Source organism: Mesocricetus auratus, unplaced genomic scaffold (assembly GCF_017639785.1).
Source record: "Mesocricetus auratus isolate SY011 unplaced genomic scaffold, BCM_Maur_2.0 Super-Scaffold_100011, whole genome shotgun sequence".
In the NCBI taxonomy this organism is placed as follows: Eukaryota; Metazoa; Chordata; class Mammalia; order Rodentia; family Cricetidae; genus Mesocricetus; species Mesocricetus auratus.
In genome coordinates, this window is record NW_024429195.1 from 44,100,702 (window position 1) to 44,116,161 (window position 15,460).

The 15,460-nt window shown below is 49.5% G+C and overlaps 3 protein-coding genes across 3 annotated transcripts; all 3 read right to left on the minus strand.

The window, feature by feature from the left end:
• Positions 1 to 856: 856 nt before the first annotated feature.
• On the minus strand, positions 857 to 12,967 carry LOC101829818 (nascent polypeptide-associated complex subunit alpha). Its single transcript, XM_005079735.4, has 8 exons — positions 12,822 to 12,967; positions 12,052 to 12,123; positions 2,542 to 2,627; positions 2,227 to 2,304; positions 1,759 to 1,905; positions 1,400 to 1,528; positions 1,163 to 1,285; positions 857 to 1,004 (listed from the first exon to the last, which is right to left on the minus strand). The coding sequence occupies exons 2-8, from the start codon at positions 12,119 to 12,121 to the stop codon at positions 990 to 992; spliced, it is 648 nt and encodes a 215-aa protein (XP_005079792.1). The 5' UTR covers positions 12,122 to 12,123; positions 12,822 to 12,967; the 3' UTR covers positions 857 to 989.
• Positions 5,510 to 8,709, minus strand: LOC121143248 (nascent polypeptide-associated complex subunit alpha, muscle-specific form-like). Its single transcript, XM_040754719.1, has one exon. It carries the CDS (start codon positions 8,707 to 8,709, stop codon positions 5,647 to 5,649), a length of 3,063 nt encoding a protein of 1,020 aa, XP_040610653.1. The 3' UTR covers positions 5,510 to 5,646.
• LOC106021920 (nascent polypeptide-associated complex subunit alpha, muscle-specific form-like) lies at positions 8,694 to 12,043 on the minus strand. The gene has a single exon (XM_040754722.1). The coding sequence runs from the start codon at positions 9,486 to 9,488 to the stop codon at positions 8,694 to 8,696; it is 795 nt and encodes a 264-aa protein (XP_040610656.1). The 5' UTR covers positions 9,489 to 12,043.
• Positions 12,968 to 15,460: the final 2,493 nt, after the last annotated feature.

Here is a 15,460-nt window from a genome sequence, read left to right on the forward strand (position 1 = left end):
TACCTCCAGAAATGCATTTGGGCATGCTTTTGTCTTCACACAAAAGCTGGTGTTTAACAAGCTCACAAATTATGTGGATATAGTTGGCTAAAATGCACCTCCACCTCCCAGCTCCACACAGGGTTTCTCTGTGTAGCCCTGGCTGGCCTTGAACTCCACCTGCCTCTCTCTGCCTCCCAGAGTGCCTCTATTGCCCAGCCCTTTTATCCCCATTGTAATTTTGATGTGAACTCTCAGATCACACACCAGAATGTTACAGATTAAAGAAGCCACAGATTGCAGAGGCAGAGAGCTGACAGGTACAAAGAGGGTCATGTTGAGTTTGAAGCCAGCCTCATAAAACCAAAGGAAAAGAGCATGGGATATAATCTGTAAAGAACATTCAGTGGTATTTTCAAGAAACTGCAGGGTAAACAGGTGACTCACAGACGGTTCTTTCAGAGGACCCAGATTCTATTCCCAGCACCCACACCTGTAACCCCAGGTCCAGATCAGACATCCTCTTATGATCTCACCAGGCACTGCAAGTGGCGCACAGATAAAACACTCATAAAATAAAAATTGAATAAGTATAAACAGAATCTCAGAAGTTCAATATGGTGAGAGTTTAGGAGGATGGGGGAGAAGGTGGAGAGAAGTCCAGTACTGATGTGACAAACGCCATACACCTATAGCTCTGTAGACCAGGCTGACCTCAAACTCAAGAGATCTGCCTGCCTCTGCAGGGGCTAAAGCCATGCACCACTACTCCCCAGCCAGGTCCAGTGCTTTAAATCAATTTAATTCTAATCAACCCTAAAAGCTCACGTTGATGGCTTTAGAAACACATCTGGGAAAAGATCAAGCACCTACTGAGTTCATCCAACAAGAAGCCATAACTTTATTAGTGATAGAAACAGTACAAATTTCAAACCAAGCTGTAGTTCCACTTTTGAAACGCCAAAAAGGGGGTGGGGTGGGAGAAGGGGAACATCCTTGCTGTCAAACAGTTACATCGTTAATTCCTGTAAAAGGGGGAGAAAGACAATTAGAGGCATTTATAGGCATCGTAAGACTCAGTCACTACACTCTAAGGCACCGCAGGCTTTGGAATGAAGCCTCCCACCCACGTGTCCCTGCACACAACAGAGCGCAGGAGGTAAAGAACAGACCGGCTACTTACCATAATAGCATTTACAATATCATTACTGTTGTTTTTCAGGGCTCGGACTGCCTTTGCTCTTGACACATTTGCTTGTGACATGACCAGCTCTATGTCCTTAACTTCCACACCTGTTTCATCAACCTACAGGAGGGGGAGAGGAGTCTTAATAAAGAACAACTCCAGTAGTGTTTGGAGCAAAATATGCCATCACAAACAACTGCAATTAAGTAAAGTTCACAATATTTTGTGGCATACCTCTTCCTCCTCGCTCTCCTCTTGTACGGTTGGAGTCTGAGTGTTTTCCTGAATATTTGAAACGGCTTCACCTTGAACTTTGAATTTCTCAGCAGCTGCTAACTGTGCTTGCTGAGACAAATCTTCAATCTACAGAGTAGAGAACAGACATGAATAAAAATGCATCTTAGGCTATATATTGCTTTGTTAATAGAGTATTTGCCCTCACTTTGGACTCACTGTAAAAAGTAAGCTAGTGGTGTCTAAAGACTTTTGGTATCCTAACTGTGAGAAGGGGCTCAACATCTGCAATTCCAAGTCCTACTGACCCTAAATAACAGCAACACTAGTCATGAACACATCACCGAAGAGTCACCAACCTTGGCCTCTCCAAAAACTATGTAGGTGTCTGAAGCTGGGCTCTTGTAGACATCTGGTTTTGTGATGACGAAGAGGATATTTTTGGATTTCCGGATAGTGACTCTAGTAACCCCTGTAACCTGTCGAAGACCCAGTTTGGACATAGCCTAAAGAAGAGAAAAGGACATTACATTTTTAACTTTAGAAAGAAGCTTAAGAAAAAAATATTACCACCACATTCAACATCCACAGTGGATTGTTCCTGGGTTAAAGTTATATCAGCAAAGACCAGTTGAGTGGTTTTAGCTGTAGCAACTGACCAAGAGTTGTAACCACAGATGCCTGTTTTGGGGGAAGACAGTCTCATGTAACCTAATCTAGCTTTAGACTTGCCCTTACAGCTTAATCCTTCCACCCAGTGTCTCCAGTGCTGGCACTTTGTATGCAGCACTCTAGAACTCCAACCCTCAGTTATAGCTTCATCTTACCTTCCTTGCCTTCTTTTCACTCCGACTCTGTTTTGCTTTACTGACCGGCTCTTCATCGATTTCAGCTGCTGCCGCCAGCTAAAAAGACAAGAGTTTTGAGCACAACAGACCCAATGTTCAGGATGCTTGTTTCCATGTGGTTTGTCTTACAAGATTCATAGTTCCCATGGTCACGTCTGCTACAATCAGTCTTGGTTCTCCAGACCCTCACCCAGGTTGACTTTGAACTTTCAACACTTCTGCCTCAGCCTTCAAAGTGCTGAGATTATAGGTACTGGCCACCATACTTGTCTGTAAATTAAGAGAACACATTACCTGGGCTTGTTGTGTGGTTGTCTGTGTGGAGTCTTGTTCCTCGAGCTCTGGTACTGATTCATCACTGTCAGACTCTGTTCCCGATCCTAAGATGACAGATAACTTTTATTATTTTCAGCAGTAGAATTTAAGAAGTGGCATTTCATCATAGCATGACTGAACTAACTGAAGACTGAACTAGCTATTGCTGCTCTATGCAAGGCCTTACAAAACTTAATTGCCTTCCATGACTCAGCCCGAGGCCTCCAACAGTCACCAGACATAGCTAGGCAGTTTATGTGCAGTAACTGCTGCCTTTCTCTTAAGGCCTTCATTTCTTGGCACAAACACCAAGCATCCATGTAATTCCAAAATGTTGAGACAAAAGGCATCTTTTGATAAATTACTAAGTGGGGTTGGGAGGTCAGAAGCAGCTGTGCACACACGCTTCTGCCTTTCAAGTGACTCACCGACAGAATCGAACCCATCTCTGGAAAGCCCCTCCCCCTGTTAAGTTCAGTTCTCATCTCAATTAGACAGACCCACGATCCACCACTCCCAATACAATTCACGTATCTCAGCTTTCTTTCAACCGAAAGGCCAAGCACCAGTCAATTCTACTGAATGGGGAGGAAAGCAGACACCACACCATTCTCAGGAAAAACAGGTTCTACATTTTTAAAAGGAAGTCCCTGGGCAACTGGCAGTTACTAAGTCTAAAAAGTAAAACAAAAGAGTTTTAAAAAGACAGCTTCCAGACCCCCATTTGTTTGTTTGTTTATTTAGCAAACTCCAGGCCCAGGGACAAGGTTAGTGATGTGGTAAGAACTGAGTGAATTAAAGGCCTGGTAGGTCTTGGTTTTCACTATCAGCTCAGTTATACCAAAAAGGAAGGTTAGGTCCAGGGCTTAGGCTGGATCAGGGTACATAAGACACAGATTATCATCTGAGATGACAGAAACCAAGATTTAGTTCCATATTCCTAGTTTCTACATTATGTACTATGCCCACACTCAAGCAGACGCACTGTACAAAGCGACGCATCCTAGTTAGTATTGTGGGCAGCCCCCAGAGGGGTGTGGGCAACACGCCATGCACACAGCAAACCAAGGCAAATACCCTTGTTGTCCTTCAGAACAGGCTGCTTGGCAGAGGGGGCTGGGGCGGGGATCCCAGCAGGTTTAGGGGTGGGCATGCTGACGAGCACCGGCTGGAAAGGCACTCCCCCAGAGACGGCTTCCGGGGGAATCAGAGGCGGCAGTTCATCCTCCTCAGCAGGGACTGGGAGCTTAGAGGCTGATTCCAGCACTGACCCAGGTGAGGGCTGAAGAAATGGCTGTTTAGGAAGCAGAGGGGGGACTGGGGAGGGAGCAAGAGTCAGGGAAGCTGGTGGGGTAGGCCTTGGAAGCACAGACGCTGACCCCACTTCAGGATGGGCTTTGTCAGAGCTAACTGCTGCCAGAGGGGTAGCTACCTGAGACCCAGGAGAAGCCCTCACGGGACCCTGTGGGAAATGAGGACAATCACCATCTTTTGTAGGGCAAACAGTTTTTGAAGAGTCAGGAAGGGAGCCTTTGCTATCTTTCTTAGCAGAGGGATCTGAGCACAAGTTCTTGGCTCTTGGGCCTTTTTGAATGGAAGCAGTGATGGCCAATGCACTTTCTGGAGAGGGTGTAACAAGTACCTCTTTGAGAGCTGTAGGATCTTGCTTTGCTGGGAGCTTTTCAGATGCCTGAAGGCTAACAGACCCTGTGCTACATGTGGCTGATACTGGGGAAGTAAGGGTGTCTTTAGGGGCAGAAGGGTTGATGGGCGAGAGAATGGGAACCTCTTTAAGAGAGGGAAGAGTCATAACTGGGAGAGCAGAGGCCCTTTTGGGGGTTGAAGATTCAAAGGTTTCCTTGGGGGCTGGTGCCTCTTTGGGGAAGACAGGAGCCACAGAAGAGATAGCAGGGGTCGCTTTGGGAGATGGAGTTGTTGAAATCTCTTTGGAAGTCTCAGATGCAGGGGCCTTTTTAGGAGATGGCACTGTGGTGGCCTCTCTTGGAGCTAATGTTGCTGGGGCCTTTTTGGAGGAGACAGGAGCAGCTAGGGTTACTGAATCCTCCTTGGAAGCTGTGGTTGCTGGGGTCTTTTGCAGAGAGGGAGCCACCTCTGGCAGTGAAGTGGTGACAACTTCAAGAGATGGATTTGTTGGAAATTCCTTAGGGGCTGAAGTTCTTGGTGCCTTTTTGGATGGCGTTTTTGGATTCTTTGAGGGAGAGGGAGGAATCACAGTTGGGGAAGCACTGGGGGGCAGGGCTGATAGAGCCTCTGTGAGAGCTACAGGCATTGGGGCCTTCTTATGGGAACAGGGGGAGACAGCAACCTCCTGTGTGTCCGCAGGGATGGCTCTGGAGGCCACAGTTGCTGAGGCCTTCTGCGGGGTGGGAGAATTCTCCTGAGGTGCAGTGGTGACCCCTTCAGGGGACACTGCTGGTGCTTCTTTGGGTCCCGCTTTAGCGGCCTTCTGGGGAAAGGAATCAGTTTCCAGTGATACAGTAGCGACTCCTTTAGAAGATGAAGTTGAAATTTCTTTGGGGGCTGCTGTTTTTGAGGTCTTTTTGGGGGAGGGAGAAAGTTTTGCTGGAGTTTCTTTAGGACCTGCAGTTTGGGGGAGCTTTTTAGATGTTTCTTTGGGGGCTGCCGTTTTGGGGGCTTTTTTGGGAGATGATGGAATATCTGGTGGCCCAGCTGTGACCCCTTCAGGAGATGGGACTGTGGGTGTTTCTTTGGGGCCTGACATCTTAGGGGCCTTTCTGGGGGACACAGCGGTCTCTGGTGGTGCAACTACATCCCTTTTAGAAGATGGGGCTGTTGTTTCTTTGGGGGCTGCTGTTTTGGAGGACTTTTGGGGGGATGACATTGCTTTAGTTTCTTTGGGAGTTGCAGTTTTTGAGGCTTTTGGGGGGCAGGGAGGAGTTCCCAGTGGCACAGCTTCGGGAATTGGGGTTGCTGGAGTTTCCTTGGGGGCTGCTGTTTTGGAGGTCCTTTGGGGGCATGGAGTTGCCAAGGTTTCTTTGGGGGCCTTTTTTGGGGAGGCAGGACTCTCAGCTAAGGTAGCAGGGGCACCTTTAGGAGATGGGTTCATAGGAACCTGTTTGGGGGCTGCAGTTGGGGGGAAGGAGGAATCTCCTGTTGTGTTGCAGTTGTGACCCCTTCAGAAGATTGAGTTGAAGTTTCTTTGGGGGCTGCAGTTTTGGGGGATCTTTTGGGGGGTGACAGTGCTGAAGTTTCCTTGGGGGCTGCTGTTTTTGAGGTCTTTTTGGGGGAGGGAGCAATCTCTAGTGGCACAGCTGGACTGCCTTTGGGAGATGGAGCTGCTGGAGTTTCTTTGGGAGCTTCAGTTTTGGGGGCCTTTCTGGGGGAAGAAATTTCCAGAGGTGCAGTGGTGACCCCTTCAGAAGATGTGATTGGAGGTTCTTTGGGGGTTGCAGTTTTGGGTGGCTTTTTGGGGGATGACTTTGCTGAATTTTCTTTGGGGGCCTTTTTGGGTGAGGGAGCAATCTGTAGTGGCATAGCTGTGTTGCCTTCGGGAGATGGGGTTGCTGGAGCTTCTTTGGGAGCTGCAGTTTTAAGGGAGGCAGGACTCTCAGCTAAGGTAGCAGGGGCATCTTTGGGAGATGGGGTCACAGAAACCTGTTTCTGGGCTGCAGTTTTGGGAGCCTTTAGGGGGGGAGGAATCTCCAGGGGAACAGTGGTGACCCCTTTCGAAGGTGGGGTTGGAGTTTCTTTGGGAGTCTTGGGGGACTTTTTTGGGGATGGGGCTGAGTTTTCCTTGGGGGCTGCAGTTTTTGAGGCCTTTTTGGGTGCGGGAGAAACCTCCAGTGGCACAGCTGTGACCCCTACAGTTGGGGTTGCTAGAGTTTCTTTGGGAGCTGCAGTTTTGGGGGCCTTTTTAGGGGCAGGAAGAATCTCCAATGATGTAGTGGTTACCCTGTCTGCAGGGGTTGGAGTTTCTTTGGGGGCTGTACTTCCGGGGGACCTTTTGGAAGATGAGGTTGCACATTCATCAGAGGCTATGGTTTTTGAGGTCTTTTTTGGGGAGGGGGATATTTCTAGTGGCACAGCTGTGACCCCTTCGGGTGGAGTTTCTTTGGGGGCTGCAGTTTTGGGAGCCCTTGTAGGGAAGGAAGGACCCTCAGCTAGGGCAGCAGGAGCACCTTTGGGGGAATCCGGGCCTGTTAGAGGCTCACTGATTGCTTCAATTGCTGTAGGCTTTGGTGGGGAGGGAGGTACACATGGAGCCTCTGTGGGGAACTTGGGTGCTGACACTTTGGAAGCTACAGGTGCCTTTTTGGAGGGCTTATCTGGGGTGCCCTTAGGGGATATTGATTTTGGAGTCTTTTCTGAGGAGGGAGAAGACACAGCTGGGATAGTTGTGGCAACTTTGGGAGGTGAGGCTACTAAAGTCTCTTTGGGGGTTGCAGTTGCTGGTGCATTTTCGAGGGAGGGGTAACTATCAGTAGGAGCAATGGGGGTTCCAGTAGGAGATGGGGCTGTAGGGGCCTTTTGGGGAGGTAAATTAGTCGCAGCTGGGCCACTCTCAAGTGACAGGGTTGCTGAAGTATCTTTGGGAACTGGAGCTGCTGGCGTTTTTTTGGGAGACAAGGGAGTCATATCTGGTACAACAGGGGGCACATTGGGGGGCCGGGTTACCAAGTCCAGTTTGGAAGCTGTAGAGTCTATGGTCTTTTGGAGAAAAAGAGGAATTTCTGCTGGGACAGTGGGGGCATCTTTGAGGAATGAGGTTGCTGGGGCCTTTTGGGGGGACACAGAAGTCTCTGTCGGGGCAACAGGGGCCCCCTTGGAGGACGGAGGAATGGGAGAAGGACTAGCCCCAGGAAGGAAGGAAGGCTCAGGTGTAGAAAGAGGAGACAACAGACCCGCAGGAGAAACACCTGGCAGAGCAGAGCTCTTCTTAGGGGAAGGCCCTTTTGTCCGAGGAGAGACATCAGTCTCTAAAGATGGAAAACTAGCTGGATGAGCACCAGAATCTTCAGGGTGCCCTTCAGGAAACGAGGGCAGAGATGCCACAGAGGAAAGACCATCACCTTCCTTTGCACCAGAAAAAGAAATCCCAGTCGGGGGAGAGGCAGGAAAGGAAACAGACTTGGAAATCTCAGGGGCCAATGCCACAGCAGTCATAGAAACAGAACCATTTTGGGGGGTAAAAGCCAAAGATGGAGCCAGAGGACAGCCTTCAGAGGCTAGAGGAATCAGAGCTGAGGTGGCAGTAGTGGACGCCGCAGGAGAGGTTCCTCGGGCAGTTCTGGAAGACAGCTCTTCAGGACCACAAGACTCTAAGAGACCCGGAGCCACTGCTGGGACAGTGACAGAGTGTTTGGGAGGCAGGCTGGCAGGGCCCGTCCTGACAATCGCAGCTGAGGTGTCAGCTCCTGGGGAAGAACTCCTAGCAACAGCCATCTTCACTAGAGGGGCACACTCCTCCACAGAAGACGCACTCTGAGGAGAGGAAGACTCTGTATGCGCTATCAGGGACAAGGGCAGCAGAGTGGGGTCTCTTCTGGCAGGGTGTCCTGCCTGGGGTGGAGAAACAGGGGCACCTACATTTATCAATACTGGAGCAGGGAGATTTTTCAGGTCTTCAGTGGCCGGCAGAGAAACCGGTACACCTAGAGTAGCTGATAGCGGAGGAGCAGGAAACTGCTCGTGAGCAGCAGGTGCTACAGATGAGACAGTAGGGGAGGTTGGGTCTTCATCCGATGAAACTGGAGGAGACACGCAAGGGGCAAGAGAAAGGGAGGAGGAGTCATCCACAGCAGGCTGCTCGGCTCCAACACCTGAGACGGGAATTTCTTTTAAGACAGTGTTTTGAGAAGCAGGAATCTGAGTCACCAAAGGCTGCTGGGTGGCATTAGAACCTTTGGGAGTGAGAGACGCTGTAGGACATAATGGAGTAGTAGCTACAGCTGAGGAGCTGGGAGGGCCGCAGAGTCCACCAGTAAGAGCAGAGGTGCCTTTGCCAAGAGGCGGAGCTGGGGCAGAAGCTGGAGCCCTCACTGACAGAGCTGCCACAGAGTCAGCAAGCAGCTCATGTCTGGAGGGAAAGAGTCCTGCCTGGACGGAAGGAAGGGGGGGGAATGACAGACCTCTCAGATGGACAAGATGCCTCAGCGGTAGAACCATCTACAGAAATGGCAGTGCTCACTGGAGGGCCTGACTGAGGCAAAGGCTGGGCAGGGGAAGGAGATCCCGAAGAACTGCAACGTGAAGGTGGAAGCTGTGAGCCCGGAGAAGGGGGGGCTCCCCGGGAGGACGTTGGGAGCCACAGTGCTTTGAGCAAGGGAACCAACAGGTCTCTTTAGGTTAAGGCTCAGCACATTTTGTGGCATCGGGGCTGAGGAAATGGGGATGCCCTTGACTGGAGAAGTGACAGTAGGAGTGATGGATAGTGTCTGAGGACAGGGTGCTAATCCAGGTGGAACATAGGCCAGGGAGGTTTCAGGGGAGGAAGGAAAAACACCGACGACATCTGGAGGACTTGGGGCAGTGTCTTTCAGATTTGGGAATACCTGACAGGGAACTTGACTAGCGGAAGCAGATACAGAACTCTTCTGAACCGAGTGTGGAGCCACCGCAACCAGAGACAAGGGGGCTGAAGAGGACCGGGCACCTTTCTGAGCTGGACCTATCACGGGAGAGGCCAAAGCTAGGGCAGCGGGGGAGATGGGAGGCCCTATCAGGTGTGGCAGGAAAGCTGGAGGGTGAGGGGCAGCTCCCAGAGGTTCAGTATCACAAGAGGGCTGGGGAAAAGGGATTTCAAAAGGGGCTGAGGAAACACTAGGCGAAGGGAACGGGGAAGGCTGATTAGCAGTTACTAGAGGGCTCTGTTGGGAGGCCAGGGAGCAAGGAAGGGGAGGTCCAGGCTGCCCTAAAGCAGCAGTAGCATTCAGGGCTGAAGACATAGGAAGCACAGCTGGAGAAAAGCAAAAATAAAAACCAAAATAAAAAAGGAGATAAAGGGAGGGGAGGGAAAAGGTGAGTTTGTGCAGCCCAAGTTGGTAACATGCTCAAAGGAAACAATGGAGGTTTGAATCTGAGAACGAAGGTCACCACACTGGATTAGAAAAGAGTGACAAGCAGTATCAACTTTCCCTGTACATATTTCAGTGATTAAGTGGACGACCTCTTCGTTTCCCACATTTCCCAAGTTCTACAAAAATAAACCAACTATTTTAAGGTGGGGCAAATAGTGTAAGACTAGCTCATGTCTAAATGGGGAGCATAGGCCCACACCCTCCTTCTGTTACTGGGGATTAAGCCTAGTGCTTCACACACGACAGGCAAAATTACTATAACCATAGCCCTCTCTTTGAGAGGTCCCACCCTTAGGCTGGCCTTTAATTTACAGTTCTCCTGCCTCAGCTTCCTAAATATAGCTCATGTCACTACCCACCAAACTGGAGTGGATTGAGAACATGCCTTCTTCCTTGTTCCTTCACAAAATCGACAGATTCCTAATATTGTTTTTAGACAGGGCCTCACTGTGTAGCCCGCCTCTATCTCTGCCAGGATTAAAGATAAGCTACCACACCTGAGCAGTGTTAACAACGAGGAGTCTAAATAAGGGAGAGAGGAGTATCTTTTACATACCTTTAGGCTTCTGCTAAGCCAAGAGTGGGATCTGATTATGTTGGAATCTTAGAAATGATATACCTATCCTAACTCAGTTCTATTATACCTGAAACTCTTCAACATTCAATACCAAATATTGAACACCAAGTCTCAACCAGAAGTGGTGTATACAACCACACTCTTCCCCAGTTTCAGTAAGATTGGTTCTTCGGACACAGTAACTCAAATTAATTAGGACCCAAGGAGGGGCAGGGTAGGAATTACATCATGAATCTAACAACACTTTAGAAGATAATTACAAATTATAGTAATAATAAAAATACACAGGCTCCTACCCCTTGATGTAGGCAAGCATGTGACTCCACCTAAAAAGGCCACTGCTTGGCATTGAAAAGATTCCTAAAGGGAGGGAGGCTCTGCCACTTGAGACAACACTATTAAATCAAAGAATAAGCAAACGACAAATACCTGGGTGACGAAATAATAACAAATCAGTCCACAGCACCCAATCTCACAAGTCACTCAACCAGTTTATTCCCACGTTCTTACAGGACAAGGAGGTGGGTGGCTGGACCAGTCTTTCTGGGAGAATTGGTAGCCAAAGCCTTCTAATTGTAATGCAAGTACTTCCAAACATGCTAACTGGAATCTAAAATATGGAATATTTTACTGGACCTAATGGTACGATTAAGGTCCACATCACTTGCTTTTATACCGTAACATGCCCTGACTTACTGTCTTAATTCACTCCAGTAAGGTTAATCACAGTCACAGACACATGGGCATACCTTCCATACCTAACGTGTAGGCTCAGAGTTACTTATAATACTAAGGACTGTTTTAGAAATAAGAAATGTTAAAGCTGCAGCCAGAATTTCTAAATTCATGTAAATTGCAGCCTCCACATTTGCAAAACATCAATTTAACTCTGGTTTAGCCCTGAGTTGCACACCCTGAAAGACCATTCCTTCCCCCTACTGCCCATTCCCCAGATCAGGGCACCCACCTCCTTTCTGGCCTGGCAGCTGAACTAATCCCCTCAGCTGCTAGAATCAGACAGGTGGGGAGGAAGGACTTTAATGATTCTAAGTAAAGTACATACAAAGGACAACAGAAAAAACTGTTGAGTAACAATTAAAGAGCATCCCATTAAAACCAAGTAGAGGGCGTATTCTTAAGACACCCCCTCATTTAGTCCTGTAGAAGTGTCTCTAGAAGAACGTTTCATTCTTTCAAGCTTCCTAAGAAAAAGCGTTAGCCAGCATTCAAGTCTGTCTTCACACTGCATTCTATTTTGGCTGAAAAATCACAACTACTTATTTCGGCCTTGGGTTCCATAGGATGGAAATATCCCAGTATACACTACAAGTTTCAGAGCATTCCCAAGTTAACCAACCTAGGCTGGGGCTCTTGGTAGGACACGCATATCTCTTTCAGACATGTGACTAAAGGCTCGGTGCCAATCATGGCTATCTAAAACCTCACGACGCTGGCCAGAAGTTCACCAAAGCTCAGGTCTCCTGGGCCTACCTCTTGCCCCCCAGTTGTAACAAACAGACCAGAACCATCCAGCCCCCTGCCCTACTCAGGTTTCCTATATGATGTGTAGATTCCACAGATGAGCTCTTTCTTCAAGCACCTGGTGTAACTCACAAAGCAAGCCAGGGAACCTGCCCATAAACTTTAAAGATACAACTTTTTATTCTCTTCCTCTAATGAGTTCTCCCGGCGCTGGTCAGACAGCAGTTAAAAATCTGTACCAAAGCTACAACCCCATTAAAAAAAAATCTTTAAAAAGTCAGTTAACTCCAAAGGCAGAAACGTATTTGTCACCTTACCCACCAAAAGGCTCTAGGATGAGTTTTAACGAACAAGAGAACTATGGGCGCCTACCTGTCTCAGCCTGAGGCTGTGGCAGCTCCTGCTCGGTAGCAGGGACGGTTTCAGTGGCTTCACCAGGCATTTCTGAAGGGAACAAACAGGAAGCCCGAATTAACTGGGGTGAGTTCACCTGCCCGGCACCGGGTCAAGCATTCTGAAAAGTATCTGCACAAACCAGGGTACACAGTGCCCGGGAGACAGTCCCCCCAAACAAACCAGGGGTACACACAGAGCTCGGGAGACAGCCCCCCAAAGCGACTGGAAATAGCGTGTGACGGTGACACGGCCGTGAGCTCCCTTCTGAGCCGCTTCACTTAGCAGACGGCCGACGCTCCCTGACCTGGTCCCCTCCCGTCCTAACGGGCACCCCGCTCCTCCGGGGACTCCCGGACTCTCCCGATCACTTCCGAGAGCAGGGAGAGCACAGGGAACCATCAGTGCCACCTTGGCCACAGGACGCACTCTCCAAGGCCGTGACCCCGCCGCCGCTCGGGATCCCCGCGAAGCCCTTCCCTGGGGCGGACGGACGCACCCGCCCTCCGCGGCTAACACCGCGGCGAGTCCCCGCGCCTCAACTCCGGGCACGGCCCGCACGCAGCCCTTCCCTCCGCCGCTGCCTAGCCCCCGCGGCCCCGCTCCGTCCGCAGCCCCGGGGACGGACGAGCCGGAGCTCCGAGACCCACACAGCCGCCCGCGCTCCCTGACTACACCCCCGGGGCCGCCGGGCTCGCCGCGAAGGAGGATGGGTCCGGATGGAGGGCAGAGGGGCCGGCGGCACTCACTGTGCGGAGGACGCGGAACCAAGATGGCGGCGGAAAGAGAGCGAGCGAGAGAGCGAGCGAGAGCGTGACCCACGCCTGTTGCAGGAGGAAGCAGAGTGCAGGGGGCGGGCACGGCAAGCACTTCCGGGTCAGGCGCGCGGACCCTGCACTTCCTTTAGCGGGCCGAGCAGCTTCTCTTCCCGGGTGTGACGGTGACGCCGCCACCTAAATAAGGCTGCGGATTCCGGAGAGCACGCACGCCCCGCCTGGCTGCAGCCGTCCGGCCGTGGCCTTGACCCCGACAGCTGTCTCCAACGGTGTCCCGGTGTTCCCTTTTCCAACGCAACGAGACGCGAATTTACGGCGAATGTCCCCGGGCCTGCCTGCGTTTGCGCCGTTGCAGGGAAGTGGCCTGTGCTAAATCCCCAGTTGATTTTATTTAGGAATGGACGATTTAGGGCGGCGGAGGTTCGGTTCTCTCCTGGAGAAACGCATTAATCCCAGCAGTCGGGAGGCAGGGGCAGGAGGATGTCTGTGAGTTTGAGGCCAGCCTGGTCTACAGCGTGAGCTCCAGGACAGCCAGGGATGCATACACACTTCTCTTCGCCTGATATTTTAGGCACTTCTCATCTATTCTAAAACTCACCCGTTATAGTCTGCGTAGGAATGTAGCTTGGTTGGTAGAGTGATTGACTTGCCTGCAAGCCAATCCCCAGCACCACATAAAATCGGAAATGGTTGTGCAAGCCTGCAAATAAGCATTTGAAGGTGGAGGCAGGGTCAAAAGTTCAAAGCCTTCCTCAGCAAGACAGCAACACAGAATCGCGTGTGAGGGTTTTTGTTTTGTTTGAGGCAGGGTGTCTTTATGTGGTCCTGGCTGGCTTTGAACTCCCCTAGAGAGCCACCTGCCTCTGCCTCCTGAGTGCTGGAATTAAAGGCATGGGCTACCAAGCTAATTCCAAGTGTTTTTGACACAAGGTCTTACTGTGTAGACCAGGCTGACCTCGAACTCATAGAAACGTACTTGCTTCTGACCTAGCACATTTAGAACCAGCTTGGGCTAGATGGCAAGAAACTGTCTCAAAACAAAATCTTACACTCTTTGAAAGTAGAATATACTGTAAAGCCATTATTTTGTTAAAGAAATAACTACTGATTTACACAATCTCTTCCTTCTACAAAAGGACTCAATACATGTGACCCTGAAGGGTTTGTTTTTAAAGCTCTCTGTAGGGCCAAGCTAGTCTCAGACTTGTTGCAGCCCTTCAAGGTGGGCATCTACAGCTGTGCACCGTAGGCTAACTTAACACTTGATTTAATTGCCTGCATTTTATAGGAAGCGTTGAGAAATTTCAGTGTTCCGAAAGGCACTTTATACACGATTGGGCTGGTTGGACGGTTCAGCTGGTGTGGGCACTTCTGTGTCTGTCTGGCTACCCGAGTTCCATTCTTGAAATCCATGGAAAGATGGGAGAGAACAGGCGCCACAAAGTACAAGAGCACATACTCAACTAAGTAAATAAAAAAGTTTGGGCTGAGATATGATTTAGCAGTTAAGAGCACTTACTGCTGTTTCAGTGCAGAGGTTTAATTCCCAGCACCTATAGAACATTTGTCTGTAATTCCAACTCCTGGGGGGAATTTAAAGCCCTCTTCTGGGCTTTGGGGGCATGCATGTGGTGCGCAGACAAAATACCCATACTAATAAAACAGAAACGAAGAAAAAAATAAACTGTCTTGAGAATTTGAGTGTAATCCATGAGAGTTAGGATGAGTAAATCAGGATTAATTGGGGCAGTAGACTTTACAAGGACTGGGAAACTCTGAAATCACCTTCATATAGGAGACACTTCGTGACTCAGAATTGGGGCTGGGAATATAGCTCAGTTGTTATGCTTTTGAAGTACACTCGAAGGCCTGGGTTTGATGCTCAGTGCTCATAAAACCAGAAATGATGGTGAAAGCTTGTAATGCCAGCACTTGGCAAGTAGAGGTAAGAGATTCAGTTCAAAGTCATCCTTGACTACATAGAGTTTGACGCCAGCCTGGGCTACATAAGACCAACCCTCTAACACACACACACACACACACACACACACACACACACACACACACACACACACACACCAAATTGTTTCGCAATCTTCTGGGTCATTTGGACTACTTACCCTATTTTTGCCTTCATCTGTAAAATGGGGATACTAGTTACTGCTTCATAGTATTATTAGGAAGATGATGGTATTATAAGCACATGACAGTGTTCACTACTATTAAAACTGTAGATAAACCAGGCACTATGACCCATCCATCTGGGACCACATCTATTTGGGAAGCTGAGGCAGGAAGATGGAGTGCTGGGATGGGCTACCATGTCCTACCACAATGTATCTTTTTTTTCTACAATGTAACTCCTTAACAGTTGGCCTGGAACTTGATATATAGGCCAGGCTGCCTCAAATTCAGAGGTGTCTGCCTTTTGAGTGATGGGATAAATGGCACTTAACCCCTTGTAGGTTTTTTTGTTGTTGTTTTGGTTATTAAGTTGGTTATACAGGGTTTCTCAAAGTCTCTCTTGTAACAGCCCTGGCCTCACAAAGATCCACCTGCTTCTGCCTCTGCCTCCTGAGTGCTGGGATTAAAAGCCTGTGCCACCACACCTG